The sequence below is a fragment of the Mastigoproctus giganteus genome, chromosome 8 (genome assembly GCF_048544385.1).
Source record: "Mastigoproctus giganteus isolate SK-2022 chromosome 8, ASM4854438v1, whole genome shotgun sequence".
Taxonomy (NCBI): Eukaryota; Metazoa; Arthropoda; class Arachnida; order Uropygi; family Thelyphonidae; genus Mastigoproctus; species Mastigoproctus giganteus.
The window spans coordinates 156,177,964-156,194,699 of record NC_143582.1 but is presented as its reverse complement, the minus strand read 5'-3'; the positions used below and the strand labels follow the sequence as shown (position 1 = coordinate 156,194,699).

The 16,736-nt window shown below is 36.4% G+C and overlaps 2 protein-coding genes across 2 annotated transcripts in view; one reads left to right on the top strand and one right to left on the bottom strand.

Moving 5' to 3' along the window:
• The first annotated feature begins 2,076 nt into the window (after positions 1 to 2,076).
• On the top strand, positions 2,077 to 2,511 carry LOC150081940 (protein ZBED8L-like). Its single transcript, XM_090380374.1, has one exon. The coding sequence runs from the start codon at positions 2,077 to 2,079 to the stop codon at positions 2,509 to 2,511; it is 435 nt and encodes a 144-aa protein (XP_090236500.1).
• A 4,273-nt stretch (positions 2,512 to 6,784) lies between these two features.
• Positions 6,785 to 16,736, bottom strand: part of LOC150081939 (filamin-A-like) — a 385,277-nt gene continuing 375,325 nt past the window's right edge. Inside the window, exon 15 of the mRNA XM_090378994.1 lies at positions 6,785 to 9,137. Coding sequence (XP_090235120.1) covers positions 8,950 to 9,137 — 188 coding nt within the window. The 3' untranslated portion in view covers positions 6,785 to 8,949. The remainder of the gene's footprint in view (positions 9,138 to 16,736) is intronic.

Sequence of the window (16,736 nt, the reverse complement as noted above, 5' to 3'; positions counted from 1 at the left end):
AAAATAATTCATTGTAATGAATTTTTCACAAAAACTATTTAATTCAAACAAGACTGATAATAAAGTATGTCAGCTGGGACCTAGAAACATTTTCATTGTATTGAAAATTTGAAAAACAGTATTCACTGTAATGGGATTTTACTATAAATTTTATAAATTGTGAACTTGGCAGATAGTAGACTTTGTCATGAGCTAGTAAGTCTACAGTAGGGAAGTAAGTCTACAAAAGTGGTTGGTAGCGACCCCCAGGGGTCTTTGGGCAAGTTTGAGGGGTCTTTAGTTCCTAATAAAGCCACTGGGGTCGGTAAGATTGTTTTAGGGGTCTTTAAAGAAACTATTTCCTCAAAGATAATTCTAGAAATTTAGAATTAGTATACGAAATAAGTCGGTTAACTCAGGCAGTCAGCAAAGTGGCTTAGGGTGGAATCACTATTGTCACCTCGTGAGGTTACATGGAAACAAGTCAAACATCAAATGTATGGGTGGGGGGGGGGGAGAGAGAGAGAGAATGGCTGTAGTCGCAAGATAACACGTTGGCCTTCAAAGCCACATTCTCACGAATTCACAGTTTTCTGTTTGAGCAGAAACTTTTGTATATCGTGAGTTTTGTCATGCTGACAGTTGTTATTTGGTTTTTAGGAGCATTAGCAACTAAGGCCATATTGCTCCGGGGATATGCGGTGGTCATTCCCTGACCTTTACGCATCCTCCGTATTTGGTGGCTCATGGGCTCGAACCCCGGTCTAATCAAGAAGCGTGCTACACACTGCTGCTCCTGGCTATGGAGGTGCCCCATGCTGACAGAAGAAAATAAGAGGAAATGATAATAGAAACATGTCCAGTCACATAGATATTCAAAGATGGCCAAAGGAGATAAATAGACCAACAGTATTACAATTTACAAATTTAGAAGAGGAACAAGTTGATCATTTCAGTTTGTACAACTCATATAACAATTTCTAATAAGTTTAATTTTTAGCGTTGTGAAATTGTTTTTGTTATTAAATTTAATTTTAAAAAATTGTTTTGTATTGTGACCGAATAAATCCTTATTCAAAATGAAACTTACAGTATTTCACTTAAACATAGAACTAATTTTTCCTTACTGCTGACTGAATTTCGAAATTGCGTATTTTGCCCTTGTATGTTATCCTTAATTAGATTATATTGGAAATTAAATTCTACTTTATTCATCCATAAGTACATCTTAAAACGATTTTCATCTTCTAAGTCCTGCAGTAAATGATAGAATTTGCCCTTTTCTGTTCTCTTCCAGTTTATGTCGTGTATCCATTGCTTACTCTCTTTTGTTTTCTCGGCCAGAGCCACATTAATACTATGGCCAAACCAGCCACTCATTTTCAGTTTAAATATTTCCTGAAGTAGTGATCAAAAATTAAAGGTACATATTAAAGGGACCCCAAAATTAAATATGGCGGGTGCCTATTTCATCCTTAATCCACCTCTGTTCTCAGCTATAAGAAAATCATTTTCTAAATCTTCTTCAAAATCTGAAGAAGAGGATGATGAAGTGTGGCAATTCATTTCGCTTCAGCTTCTCCAAAGAGAACAACACATAACATAGTGTGGTAGTAATGGTGCCATTTGACCGTAAACACACCATTCAGTTTACACTGAACGGTGTGTTTATGGTCAAATGGCACCATGGGGGGATTCTCCCTTCTCCGAGTGACACTATGTGACACAGTGATTGAGGTGACAATCACTGTGTGCCCTTGAAAACAAATAAATTGTTTTTGTTTTACTGCCATTACTGTTGTCAAACTTCAGTGCTATTTCTAGTCAGTAGATATTTTCATTCTGTAGTGTTTGGGAGTGGAATTATTCATTTTGTTTTAATAGTTTCTAATTAAAATTATTTTAGCAAGAGTTCAAGTTGTGTTGAAATAATTCCTTACAGAAAACTCCTAATGATCATGTCTGATGCAAAAAAGTGTCGTCAATATTCAGTAGAATATTTACATTCCAGGTTTGTGCCTTCTCCCAGTAATGAAACAAAACCAATGTCTTTTATGTGAGAAAACGTTTTAGTAATGATGCTATGAAACCTTCAAAATGTTAAAAAAACTGCATAATGATAAAAGCGACAAAGACCTTGAATATTTCAAGACAATGAAGGAAAAATTATTATATTGTACAATGCTTAAACCCTTTATAAAATCATCTGCAGTACCAGCAGCCAGTGGTGGACTACAAGCATTGTATGATATTGCAAAGAAAGGAAAGCCACATACTCTTGGTGAAGAAATAATTCTACCCTCTATAAAAATAGCAATAGAGCCAGTTATGAAAAAGAATGCTAATCCAGTTTTAAGGAGTATTCCACTTAGTAATAATACAGTGCAATGGAGGATTGCTGAGATAGCAAATGATGTCCAAAGAACAGTAAATTCAGAGCTGAAAGAGGTTTTTTGCTATGCAATTAGACAAGTCAACATTTGGAAGTATAAATATTTTAATGTTATTTGTATGGTATTACAGTACGAGTAAAAAAGCAGTAATTGATGAATTCCTTTTTGCCAAATCTTTAAAAATTGATTCCAAAGGTGAAACAATTTTTAGATGTGTGCAAGAGTATTTTGAAAAGTACAACATTCCCTTTAGTAATATAACCACAACTTCAACGGATAGGGCTCCACCTATGGTTGGTAAGTACAGAGGATTTTTAGCTTTAGCTAAAAAAGAAAATCCTAAAATACAAACAGTATATTGTTTTACACAGACAATACCTTGCTGCAAAAAACATAAGTGAAAACATAAGCATGCATCTTTGCAATTTTGTGTTAAGGTAATAAATAAAATAAAAGCAAATGCTCTTAACAGCCGACTGTTTGCTATGCTTTGTGAAAAAAAAAATGATGAAAATTTCAACCAATTGCTCCTTCATACAGAAGTAAGATGGTTGTCAAAAGGTAACTGTTTGCAAAGGCTTGTAGAACTTTATAACTCAGTGGTGGAATTTCTGTCCGAGCATGATCACTCATTTGCTGATAAATTTAGTCGGCGTAAAAAACCACTTCTTTTACCTTGCTGATATATTTTCAAAATTCAGTGAAGCACAAAAAAAAAAAAAACTGCAAGGCAAAGACATTATAATTATACAGAGTCGTACAATTATTTTGGGATTTCAAGAAAAGTTAATGCTCTTCAAAACTGTACTGGGTCGTAGAAATTTTCACTTCTTTCCAAATATATCATCTTTAGAACAAGAAGCCGAAGGAAATTTTTCAGATGCTGACATATTTATGTAGCTCACCTCAAACACTTAAAAGAGGATTTTAAAAATAGATTCAAGGATCTCGAAGATATGAAAGTTCCAGAATGGATTGTCTCCATTTCATGCAGAGGGTGATGGGACGATTTAGATCTGGATTTGCAAGAGGAAATTATTCAAATGAAGATGGACCTAGAAGCTAAATCACTGCACTCAAAAAGAAAGTTTCAGGGAATTTTTGACAAGTAAAAATATTATTGAAAACTACCCCAAACTGTATAAAACTGTTGAGCCTTTATTATTGACCTTTCTGTGTTCATGTATATAGAAGCCGGATTCAGTCACTCTAACAGTATTTTAACTAAGCAGAGAAATCGACTAGATCTCAAAAATAATGGGGATCTGAGATTAAAACTAACAAATCACGAACCCAATTTTTCCTCTCTTCTAAAAGCACATAACCACATCCTTCACGTTAGACATGCAGTAAGTGTTCATTAAATTTTTTTAATATGCATTGCAAATCATAATTGGATCTATTTTCTAAAAAAAAATTGCTTATAAAATATATTAACTTGAAGCTTATTGCTCTTGCGAGTCTTCGTTATTATGGAATTTTTACTTAGGGGGGGGGGGATCTCTGACCAAAAAGTTTGGGAACCCCTGGTCTACAGCGTATTTACTTATGGCAGATGAAAGTCTGCTGGTCACCTAGTCATAGAAGGCATGTATACAAAGATGCTAAAGGAGTTTTTGGAATCTTTAAATTAAATATTATTTAACTTTAATATAATTGAATTCATCATTCATTTGTGCGATTTGGAGAACAAGCTTTTTGCAGTTAAGTAAAATGACTGTTCTTAATGTTTGATTGCAAAACATTGAACATTAAGAATGTCCAGGTTTTGGACAATTTTGGTTTTTGGATGGCCGAATTTTGGATGTTCTTCTACCTTTGCTATAAGTACGTTAATAACATTTGGACCAGTAGTGTAACAGATAAAAGGTTCCTATTCCTCGACAACTTTGACAAAAAAAAAAAAAAAAAAATTTAACAGAGTGATATAAATGAGATATATAAATAAAAAGGCCTGTCACTGGGAAGGAAATTTACTAGCTAAATAAATGATCCATTGAATGTTAAACTTGAATCTTAACCTTGACCATTATAACCAACCTCCACAGGATTCTGTGATCCACTTGGACCATAAATAACACAGAATCTAAAATACCTCTGAGTAGAGTAAAATGACTACTTTGCATATGTGTGGTAAAAGTATACCAAATGTGTAATCATAGTAATACTAACTCTTAAAATTTATAACAAGCACTCTTAAATACCTTTAACCTTCTACTGTTAACATAGCATCTGACAGATGCCACTTTTTAATTTCCCATCATTTTTTAAAAGTTGTAAATGAAATCAAATCCTCCCATGTACCTTTGCCCACCAATATTCTGTAACTGACTATGTGGTATTTTCTGTTTTCATTTCAGTGTACTGTGAATTTAAAAAAAAAAAAAATTAATTCATTTTTTGTTTAATGTTTAATAGATTCTAGGTGGGCAAAAGCATCTGCCTTTCTTCTAGGCAACTCTCATGACATCTGTGAGATGCCAGTGAAAAGTGTCTAATCTTACTGTAACGTTCTGATTTTGCTGGCTAAATGTGAACAGCTGACAAAAATACAGATGTTGCATTTGCCAGACACTATGCAAGCATCTTGATTTCAATTTGAAGATCAGCGACTTTAAATTCTAAAAAAAAAATATGATAAAAACTTTTATTTTCAGTTTCTTCATTGATTTTTTTTTTTTTTTTTTTGATATTTTTAATTGGATATATAAAATCATAATAGAGCACCATTTTCAGTTCAGTAAAAAAGCTAAAAATAAATATTTTATAATTAAAACAAAAAAAGGATCACAGATACTCTACACAAGTGTCCTTGTTAAATCATTTTCTGTAAGGCCTAATATACCTGCCATAGAGATAAGCCTTTATTACTAAACAAAGTAAAATTTAATAATCAGTTAAAGATATGAATAGTCAAAGCATAGAAGTTTATGGCAGAAAGTTGTAAATTTTAAATTGTTATAAATATTTGAAATGATGCTGCATTATAGAATATGAACAGTTACTTTACAAATACTCTTTAATGGCAGACTCAGACCATTCTCAAGGAAAGTCTAAACTGAAAATATTGTCTATCAAGAGATTTGATAAAATAATGCATACTAGCAAAACATGTTACTGATAACCAAACTAAGTTAAAATTCAAGCATTGTACATAAAGTATTGCTAAGTCTCATTTTTAAATAACTTTGTTTTATTTTTATTAATTAATAAGTACTTATACGATAAAATTGGTAATAAAATATTTCTGGAAATTTGACTTTATTGGAAGATATTTGAGAATGTGTGCTGATAAATGTTAGCAGATTGGCAGATACCACCACCCAGGGGCATTGGCCGAGAATAAGTAACATTAGTCTTCTCCATTGGTGAAGCATTGCTTATTGGAGGTAGTGCAATATCAGGGCAACTTGTGAAGGCATTTACAATATGAAATACTGTATATCAAAAACGATCCATTTCACCCACTTTGGTGATTTACTACACTAAAATGATGCTATGCGCCAAGTTGTTCAATTACCAAAATTATTATATTGTTCAATATTTTTTAATATATTAAAAATAAAGAATTTCTATATTTAAAAAACGTATAAGTGGGAAAACATTATAATAATAATACACTGTGTATTCTTATCACGAACCGAACTTTTTATGCGGAAATCTTTTACCCGCCATACTTCTTACACAGGAAAATAATACGTTACAACATAGAGTTGAAATTGGGACTTAAGAAACCAAACCTAGTATGGGGGAAAACTTTTTATATGGTAATTTCTTATCCCAGTTCTACTGTAATAATACAATCATGACCAGTGCCTCTTAATGGATTAAGATGTTTTCAAAAATTTCTGTCACTTTTTATTGCTTAATCAAATTGAAATGGTATGAAAATGAACTGGGGATAATTGTGCAGTTTACATCAAGTATGTTGAGTTATTAATGACATACAGAAATTTTTCCAGTGGGAATAACAAGGTGGTTATCCCATTATATAAGGCAATGGTTAGGCCACATCTTGAACACTGCATACAGGTCTGGAGACCTGCATCATCTTAGGAGGATGTGGATCTTTTGGAACAAGCACAAAGAAAAGCAGTGAGATTAGTGAAGGGAACAAAAGGATGCTCTTTACCCGAAGAGCTTCAGTTCAACAAATGGAAGCATCTGGAGACTCGGCTCAATGCTGGTGGCATCCTTCCTCTTGCACAGGCTACACAAATGAGGGGGGAATAAATTCAAATTGCAGGATGGTTGCAGGACAGATGTGTGAAAATTTGCTTTCAGCTAGCAGATAGTCGATTGTTGGAATAAACCTCCATCTGTAGTTAGTAAATCATATTTGGCTGTTTTGTTGATGGATTTGTATATTATATATAGGTCCATTATCCCTGCTAATTAAAAATACTAGTCAATACATTTTTTTACCACTTTTATTTATTTAATATCATATCTGGAAACGTGGCAGTGTAAATGGGATGAATACAAGCCACACTCCAGAGGGAAGGGATGAAGAAAAAGAGGAGCTGTGCAAGTGTATAATAAGCAAGAATCGGACACTTCAGGCTAAAAATTAAGCATAATCCTTATTTTAGGCTTGGAATATAAAAACATTCATTTCCTAGTATTCACATCACATATATATAGGTACGTGCATTGAAGGAACTAATTATTTAACCAACAGATTTTTGTACTGAGCATTAAAATGTTAACAATTATATAATGCTCATGGTTTATTGCTTAAGGTAACAGATTTTGAGTACAGGAAGGCCTTGCATAATGCAAGTTCGATTAACGCGAATTTCAGTTAACGCCATTTGAAAAATTATACCACTTTTCACGTTACACAAGGAGATAATGGTAAAAGAATTAGATGAAATCTTTCGTATCGCATAGAAATAAACAAAAGGTTTGATGTTCTCTGCGATATTTATTTCGCCAGGCCCAGAGAAGATTGTTGTCGGCTATCGGAAATTGATTGATGAAAAGAGAAAGTCAACACTGTTCAAATATTTCCACAACAGTCATTTCTTCATTGTGTATTTTATGTCAGAGGTTCCCAAACTTTCTCGGTTCACGGCGCTCTTAGTGTCTCAGTAATTTTTTCAAGGTGCACTCAAACCAAAAGAAATACCTAACAGTTCCGCTTAGTAGTTAGGTCCAAACAACTTAATAAGAAATGTTGAAACTGTGAACTACCTCAAGCTAGTAGTTTGCGCGGTGTCCGACAGATGCCGAGTATCACTGTGTTTCCCTTGAAAATTTAAAATATTCCGCAGCGCGCAGTTTGGGAACTGCTGTTTTATGCAATAAACATTTAATTCCATAATTATTTTCATTATCTTTTACATTGTATACAGTTAAAAGGTATTTTTAAAATTCTTTATGGACATTCCAGAAGGTCAAGGACCAATTATAATTTTTCCTATTGGTTATTATATTTGATTAATGCGTTTCCGTTTTGCGCGATGCGCTCGCAGGACGAATTAATCGCGTTAATCGAGGCCCTCCTGTATCACAAAAACTTACTCTACAAGAAAATATTTTTAGTATTTCACTAATCCAACGACTCTGAATTTCATATGTTTGAAGTGATAACATACCGCACTGGAATTCAATGGATTAAGTTAATTACAGTTAATTTAGTTTTTTAGCTTAAATAAGTTTAGCTGAAAGTATTCTTGCATTTTGCTTTGGGATTCTATGGGGTCATCTGTGGCTACAGAGATGAGAACAAATAATTATCAAGCAGGCTATTTCTTATATATTATAGTTATGTTCTAAAAAGTCTTGCAGGTTTAATGGATAAACAACAGTAACAGAAAATAACATGGCCCCACTTTTTTTTTTTTTTTTTGGAACAGAGACAGATGTCAGAATTATTTGCATTAGAAATGTTTTCCTTAAATTTATATAGTGTTAAATTTAAAAATCTGTATTTGATACACATTACATTATTACTTATATTGAGGTCTTACTTTACATATTGCAGCTGTCAGCAATATTATACATATTACAAATTCGAGTTGTGGCTTATATATGTATGCATATAGAAGCTTACTCTCACCCACAATGGACTTCTCTTATTATAAAACTTGGAAATGTAAAACATTAGCATTATAAATGTGAATGCAATAAATTCTGGTGATCAGCAAAATAGTATGAGAACACTAATAATTTTTTTCTTTTTTTATGAGAGAATTTTCATTGATTTTCTATTTTGGTCTTCAGCATTTCTTTTCCATATAGCACAATCAAAAAAAGTTTACACTTAGTGAAACTTCCTCACTGAACTGAAATTCTGTAATCTTTATACTCTACAAGTTGTGAAATTGTTCTAAAATTAAAAACATATAACTATTATGGTTATCTACAATAAAAAAAAGGCATAGGTATTAATGCTATACATGCAGGTATATACTAGTGGAAATAAAAGTGCCAGATTCTTGTGTTGCTCCATTCTTGTGGTTCTAGACAAATTTTGATATATATAACCTCTGGAAGGTGACAAGGACAGTTATACAAAAATGAAGAGTAGGACTGATTTTTTTTTATTTATTTGGTGAATTTATGGCACTTTTCATGTTGTATCCACCTTAAAAGGACTTCCTGGGATATCGTCGTCACCATATCTGACTATTAGGATATATTCGCCTCGATCCTTTACAAGGTAAGACACATTATACAAGTTGCGCCCACTATGTTTAACATGGACTTCTTCACTAGGACCCCTTGGACCATACAGAGCCACATAGAGAAGATTGTTACCTATTGAACAAGACAAATAAAATCATAAATATGAGTATTATATTTATTATAAAAAAGTAAACAATTTGTGGAAAGGAGACAATATTTAGCTTAATTTTATTAATATATAATGGACGAGAAATAAAGAAATGTGATTGAGCATTAGAGATTTTTTTTTATGCCTAATGACAAGGAGCAGAGTCTTTCTGAAAGATGCAGTTACGTGGCAGGTTGGAACGGTCTAATGGTTGGCAGCAGTTTGCCTTCCAATATAGGGTATCCATTGGCATTTATGGAAGCTTTTATAAACTGCAGGTGACCTATTTTGCAATACGAAATGCACCCCCATATCATTTGGCTGTAGGGAATTTCACTATAGACACCATACAGTCTGAATGGTATTCTTCGTGTCTACGGCAAATCACTTGTCTCCCATCAGAGCCATGCAGGTTGAATTTCTCATCTGAGAAAATAACTGACTTCCACTGCTCTGGGATTCATTTGGCATGCTCCTTACACCAAATTAGTCAGGCCTTTTTCATTTTTTGTGTGAGGAGGGGCTACTTTTTAGGATGACAGGCTACAAAGTCCATTTTTGAAGAGGCAGCTTCTGTTACTGCACTTACTACCACTCCTGTACATTCTTCCCATTCTCTTTTCAGCTTAGATGGAGAAGCTTTACCGTTTTTAAGGCATAAACGCTCCAAAACATGATCTGGTTTTGGCGTAGAGAGTCGTTTGCATCTGGTTCCTTTTTTTCTTATCAGCAGAACCAGTATTCTTGAGTTTGGAAAGAAATCTACTCACTGTCGATCGATTACAAGACACTATAAGTAATAGGACGGGAAGAACATCCTCATGTAAAGCAACAATAGCACTTTTTCTTTGTGGCATCAATTGCACGTAACTCACCATCCTGATATAAGAAAGGAATGACTGCAGCTGATGCAATATTATGTCATCACCTACACGTGTCAAAATTATCTGATGCAATCTGTAAGAAATATTGCCATATACTTACATTATTAAGATGACAGTTACGATTTTAAGGGGTGATGCACTTTCTTTGAACACCAGTGTATATATATTATTTTATTATTATTTTTTTTATAATAAAGAATCCACATTGAAGTGACAAGCTAAATGTGAAAAAAAGCAGAAAGTAGATCAGTTTAAACACTGCAATAGTTCTGCAATGAGAAAATAAATTTCAGAATTGGTAAATAAGTTTGATGAAAGAGGAATTGTTGCAGATTTCTTGCAGCCTGTAAAATCTGTTTGAAGTGATGGTAAAAGGAAAAAAAATTAGAAAGCTGTATTTAAGAATCCTTCAGCCAACTCTGAAAGAAGAGCGGCAGGGATAGTTAGTAGAGGCATATGATGCAAGAAAGCAAGCTTATGCAGCATCAGCCGAAACAAAAAAAAAAAAAAAACCCTTCCACTTCACCTCTCCGTTCGTTCGAAATACCTGTCCAGCTGAGCCTTAAATTTATTTAGGCTATCAACTTCCACAACAAGGGATGGAAGTCTGTTCCACCAACCAACTACCCGCTGGCTAAAGGCAAATTTCCACACATCTATCCTACATCTGTCTTTCCTCAAGTTGAATTTATGCCCTCTCAGGTTATTATTCTGAGCAAGAGGCAGCATCCCATCAGCATTGAGCATGCTCAAACCATTCAAGGCTTTGTACACCTCTATCAGATCACCTCGCCGGTGCCTAGTCTCCAGACACTGTAATTTGCAAAACTTAAGCCTTTCTTCGTAAGAGCAACCTTTCGTTCCGTTCACTAACCTTGTTGCCCTTCTCTGAACTCGTTCCAGCAGCTCTACATCTTTCTTGAAATGAGGCCTCCAGACCTGTAAACAGTACTCAAGGTGTGGCCTGACCATTGCCTTATACAAGGGAATAATCACCTCCCTATCCCTGCTAGAAAAATTGATGTATATCATTGATAAGACACCATGAGCTACTCTTGCAGCCCGTCTGCACTGCTCAGAGAACTTCATATCTGCCTACACAATTACCCCCAGGTCCTTTTTGTTTTCTACCACTGTCAGTGTAGTACCACAGAGTTGATACGTTGCTCTGGGGTTGCTGTTTCCCATATGTAGTACTTTACATTTGTCAATGTTAAACTTCATTTGCCACCTCTTAGCCCATCTGCTCAACCTTTCGAGATCCTGTTGCAGCAGCATAGCATCAGTGGAATCCTTAACAACCCTGCCAACCTTTGTATCGTCTGCAAACTTGAACATTAAGCTTGATATACCATCATCAATATTATTTATAAATACAGAAAACAACAATGGACCCAAACTGAACTCTGAGGGACTCCACTAATAACATTAGTCCGCGATGAGCAGTGTCCATTAATTACCACTCTCTGTCTTCTGCCACTCAACCATCCCTTTATCCATAGGAACAATTTGCCACCAATACCACACTGCTCCAATTTGTGCAGCAGTCTTCCATGTGCAACAGTATCAAAAGCCTTTCTAAGATCCAAATATATAATATCAAAGTAATTCCCTGCATCCAATTCTTTTGTGACTACATCATAGTATCCAATCAAATTGGTCAGGCAAGACCTTCACTTAACAAAACCATGCTGTGTCTGAGCTATAATTGAATTCTTGTCAAGATGATCCTGCAGTGCTTCCATTAATTTTCCTGGAACAGAAGTTAAACTCACAGGTCTATAATTACTTGTGTCAGCCTTTGATCCTCCTTTGTGAATTGGGGTTACATTTGCACATCTCCAGTCTGTGGGTACCTCCCCTGAGTCCAAGGAAGCTCACATAATTATGGCTAACAGATTGCTTACTTCCTTTGCTGCCTCCTTTAATATAACTGGATAGATCCCATCCACCCCCAGGTGCCTTTCTTGTATTTATCTTCAACAATTTCTCCTCCACTTTACTCTCAATTACAAATTGTATTACAAATCTAGCTCACTGCCAGTGTTTACTTCATCTATGGCATTCCCCTTCCTGAATATCTCCTCATGTGTGAATGTAGATGCAAAATATTGATTTAGTTTGTTAGCTACCTGAGCAGGATCATGAACAGTTGAACCATCGATATCAAGTGGACCAATCTGATTCATCCCCTTCCTTCTAGAGTTTACATAAGTAAAGAACTCCTTGCTGTTTTTCTTTGCATCCCTTGCCAAAGATTTCTCGTAATCTGCCTTCGCCTGCCTAACCTCCTTTGTAACTTGGTTACAGATCAACTTGTATCTATCATAGGCTTCTGTGTCACGTGTTAATTTGTATGTATCCCATGCATTTTTCTTCTCTGCCATATGTCTCATTAGTTCATCTGATATCCATTTAGGCCTGAACCTTGAACAATATCCCTTAGTTGATATGTAAAGCCTAGTAGCTTCCAAGGTAAGTTCTTTGAATGCTTCCCATTTTGAATTTGCTGTTGGTAACATCATCAGTTGGTCCCACTGTATAGAATTTAAATACTGTCTCAGACCATCGTAGTCGCCTTTACGAAAGCAAGAACCCTTTCCTTTACCCCTGATGGTAGTTACCTCCTTGAGTAAATCTCACTTCAGCACACTGTGATCACTGCTACCTAGTGGTTCCTGTGTCTGCAGATTCTTAATGCATGAAGAATCACTACTGATAATCAAATCAAGAGTACTGCTCCCTCTAGTTGCTTCCCGAACGTGCTGATTTAGAAAACAATCATCCAATAAATCCACAAATGCTTTGCTAGTGTGTGAGTGACTAACCCACAAATTCCAGTCAATATCTGGGAAATTAAAATCCCCCATTATAAGACTCTGGTTTACTGGCCCACTCTATTTTCCTGTACAGTTTCTTATTATACTCATCAGAGTCATTAGGCCAAACACATATATGAATTTTATGTGTTTCTTAACTAATAGCATAACCCCTCCTCCCTTCCTATCCTGTCTATCTTTTCTGTAGATGTACTCCCCACATTCCAGTTCCGCATTACTTATATCTCTGTGACACCACGTCTCTGATATCCCAATAATATCCGCCTTTGATACTTTGAGCAATACCTCAAATTCATCAAATTTAATTACCAAACTCCTAGCATTGGTGTTTTTTTTTTTTTTTTTTTTATGTGAACCCCAAACACGAGAGGTATTAGAACCTATAGTACTTAGTACCGTGCTTGGGTTGGAGGTTGAGAAGACGAAAGAAGATATTTGTTGACATTGGACTTGAACTTCTGTAGATTGTAGTTTTCAGGAAATACGTATGAAGGAAGGTTGTTCCAGAAAACGGCAGTTGAATGAATAAATGAGGAAGATGAAAAGTTGGTTCTGTGGGTTTGAAGTTGGACAGTAAATGGATGTTGGCTGGTGGCGGCACGTGTTCGGACTGTTTTGAAAGAGAGAGCGGGAATTATAGAAGCTAATTCAGAAGAACAGTGCCCATGGAAATATCTGTAGAAGAGGCATGCAGCAGAAACAGTACGTCTATGAGAAAGCAAGTGGAGAGACTCTGTTAGAGATGAATCATTAATTAACCTAACTGCCCTCTTCTGAATGGAATCAAGAAGCCTGAGAGAGGTTTTGGGGGCACCGCCCCAAATGTGGGAACAATATTCCATGGCAGGGCGGCTTTGCGATTTATACAGAGTGAGCAGCTGTTTGGAAGAAAAGTAACGCCGAGAGCGAAAGAGAAAACCAAGTTTTTTAGATGCAGAGGAAGCAATATTTGTAATGTGCTTGTGCCAAGAGAGATTAGAAGTCAGGGTAATCCCCAAAAGAGATATATCCTTTTGCCTAGAAATTGGAGTGTCACTAAAGATAAGCATAGGAGCAGAAGAATCCTTTTTGCGAGATATAAGACAAGACTGAGTTTTAGAAGGGTTGAAATCAACTAAGTTGTCTTTGCCCCTCTGGAGAATTACCTGAAGATCGGCATTTAAGGAATTGGTAGCAGATTTTCGAGAAGTTGAAGCTGATTGAGCAGGGCAAGGTTTCTCAAAATGGAAAGTTGAATGCAATGTGCTATCATCGGCAAAACTATGGATAGGATTTCCAGTCAATGGAAGAAGGTCATTGATATACAAGAGGAAAAGAGTGGGGGAAAGAACTGAACCTTGGGGGACACCGGCATTAGTGGAGAAGTTAGAAGACAGAGAGCCATCTACCATCACCCTCAGTGAGCGATCAGAGAGAAAACTGGATAACCAATTACTAAAAACAGTTGGCAAACCATAAGATGGAAGCTTGTTTAGAAGACCTTTATGCCAAACACGATCGAAAGCCTTTGAGATGTCAAGAGCAACTGCTTGTGTTTCACCGAACCTTTCCATTGAAGTAGTCCATAAATGGGTAACATAAGCCAGAATATCACCAGTGGATCGACACCGACGGAATCCATACTGGCGATCGTTGATCAGACGGAAGGTTTCTAGGTAGTTTAAGAGTTGGCGGTTAATTGATTTCTCCATTACTTTAGAAAGAGTAGAAGTAATTGCAATGGGACGATAATTGGATGGGAGGGATTTGTCACCCTTTTTAGGAACTGGCTGGATATGAGCAAATTTCCAAGCAGAAGGAAAAACACCTTTGGAATAAGAAAGTGAAAAAAGGCGGCAAAGAATAGGAGTAAGTTCAGGAGCACAGATTTTGAGAACAAGTGGAGAAATACCATCAGGACCTGGAGCTTTCTTAGCATCAAGATTCATCAAAATCCTTCTGATATCCTTTTGACGGAAGACCACAGGAGGCATTGAATGGACCGTGTTAGGAATGGTGGGAGGTGTTTTACCAAGTTCATTAATACATGAGCTGGAAGAAAAATGGGATGCTAGCAGGTCAGCTTTATCCTTGGCTGAAGTGACAACAGAACCATATGGTTTGGACAGAGGTGGAAGCAGAGATGGGCAAAAGTTGCGGCCAATAGCTTTGGCAAGAGACCAGAATGCTCGGCTACCATTAGGGCAAGAAGCAAGTTTTCTACTCTTAGCCTGTTCAAACTCTAGTTTGGACTGATTAATAACTGCTTTACAATTGTTGCGAGCTTTGGTGTAGGCAGAAAATGAAACTGAAGAATTAGAAACAAGCCAATTACGATATGCAACATTCTTCTCTTGAACAGCCTTAGCACATTTATTGGAAAACCAAGGTTTAGATAAAGGACGAGATTTTAAAGTGGAGTGTGGGATAAAGGATTCCATTCCTGCAAGAATAATTTCACTGACACGATCTGAGCAAACGTTGACATCAGGAGTTTTGAAACAGTAATCCGACCAAGGAAAAGAAGAAAAGAAGTCTCGCAGGTCATCCCATTTTGCATTCTTGTAATGCCAAACAACACGAGGTTGGGAATAGCCATGAGATAAAGGTTCCATTGGAGAAGAGACAATCACCAAGTTGTGATCTGAAGTGCCTAAAGGACCTCTCACTTCGACCGTGTACTTAGAAGGGTTGTTTGTGAGAAAAAGATCAAGCGTATTGGCTGTATGATTAGGATTGTCCGGTATTCTTGTAGGTAAATGAACAATCTGTGCTAGGTCATTAGTAATTGCAAAAGCCTCAGCATCTCGACCTGCTGGGTCCGTGTGACTAGAAAACGGAAGCCAGCTGGAGTTGTGAACATTAAAATCACCAAGGAAAATTACCTCACTGTTAGGAAAGTTGGACTGGAGAAAGTCAAGTTGCAACGAGAGGAAGTCAAAGGGCTCCAAGTGATTAGTGGAGTTGGGAGAACGGTAGAGACAACAGATGAATTTGACACAATGAGGTAGAGAGATTTTAAGCCAGAGAAGATCAAAGAGAGGAGATTCCAAATTGCCAAGTCTCTGACAGGGAATATCAGAACGGACATATGCACAAGTACCACCTTTGAGGCGAAAGGAATCATACAGCGAATAATTTGGGCATCTGAGATGAACAGTAGTTGAATCAACCGCTAACTGAGATTCTGTCAGAAAAAGTACATGGGGTTTGGCAGACTGCAAGTGGAAATGGACATCGTTGAGATTAGAATTGAGACCACGTATATTTGTGAAATGAATTAGGAAATCCTTGGGAGGTTTAGATCTTTTCGCAGATAAGCTTGTTCTATTAGTTTGACAATTCATGGTGTATTCAATCGTAAGAAAAAGTGGGTGGGACATGCTGTATGAAGTAATGAAATTTTTGGATAAGGCGTACATGTGGGAAGAATATACCCAGATCCTTGACATAACGTGGCCTCGACAATGCTCCCCGCATACACACTACTCGGACTCCCTCCAGTCACTATCTGGCAGAGTAGAGGTAGCAAGATTATACACTAGCTGATCCGGAAGCCTCCTAGAGAGTTACCAATAGGTTCGGTCCGGTGTACTAACTAGCGGCCGGCCTGCGAAAACCGTTTTAGAGCTGTACCCTCGAAATGTAAGGAATATTGGATCTCGCCACAACGTTCATCATAACTTCAAAAGTCATCAATCATACTGCATGATGGAAGAGATAGGGAAGGGTTGACCGGAACTTAGCTCTAGAGACTAAACATGGGTTCCACCACTTCAAGCCTCCAATAAGCAAAGTGGTGGTATTTCACCGGTTGATGAGAGTCATCTACCACCTAGTACTGCCTGGTAACATAGAGGGGCGGCATTCCTCCATGTGG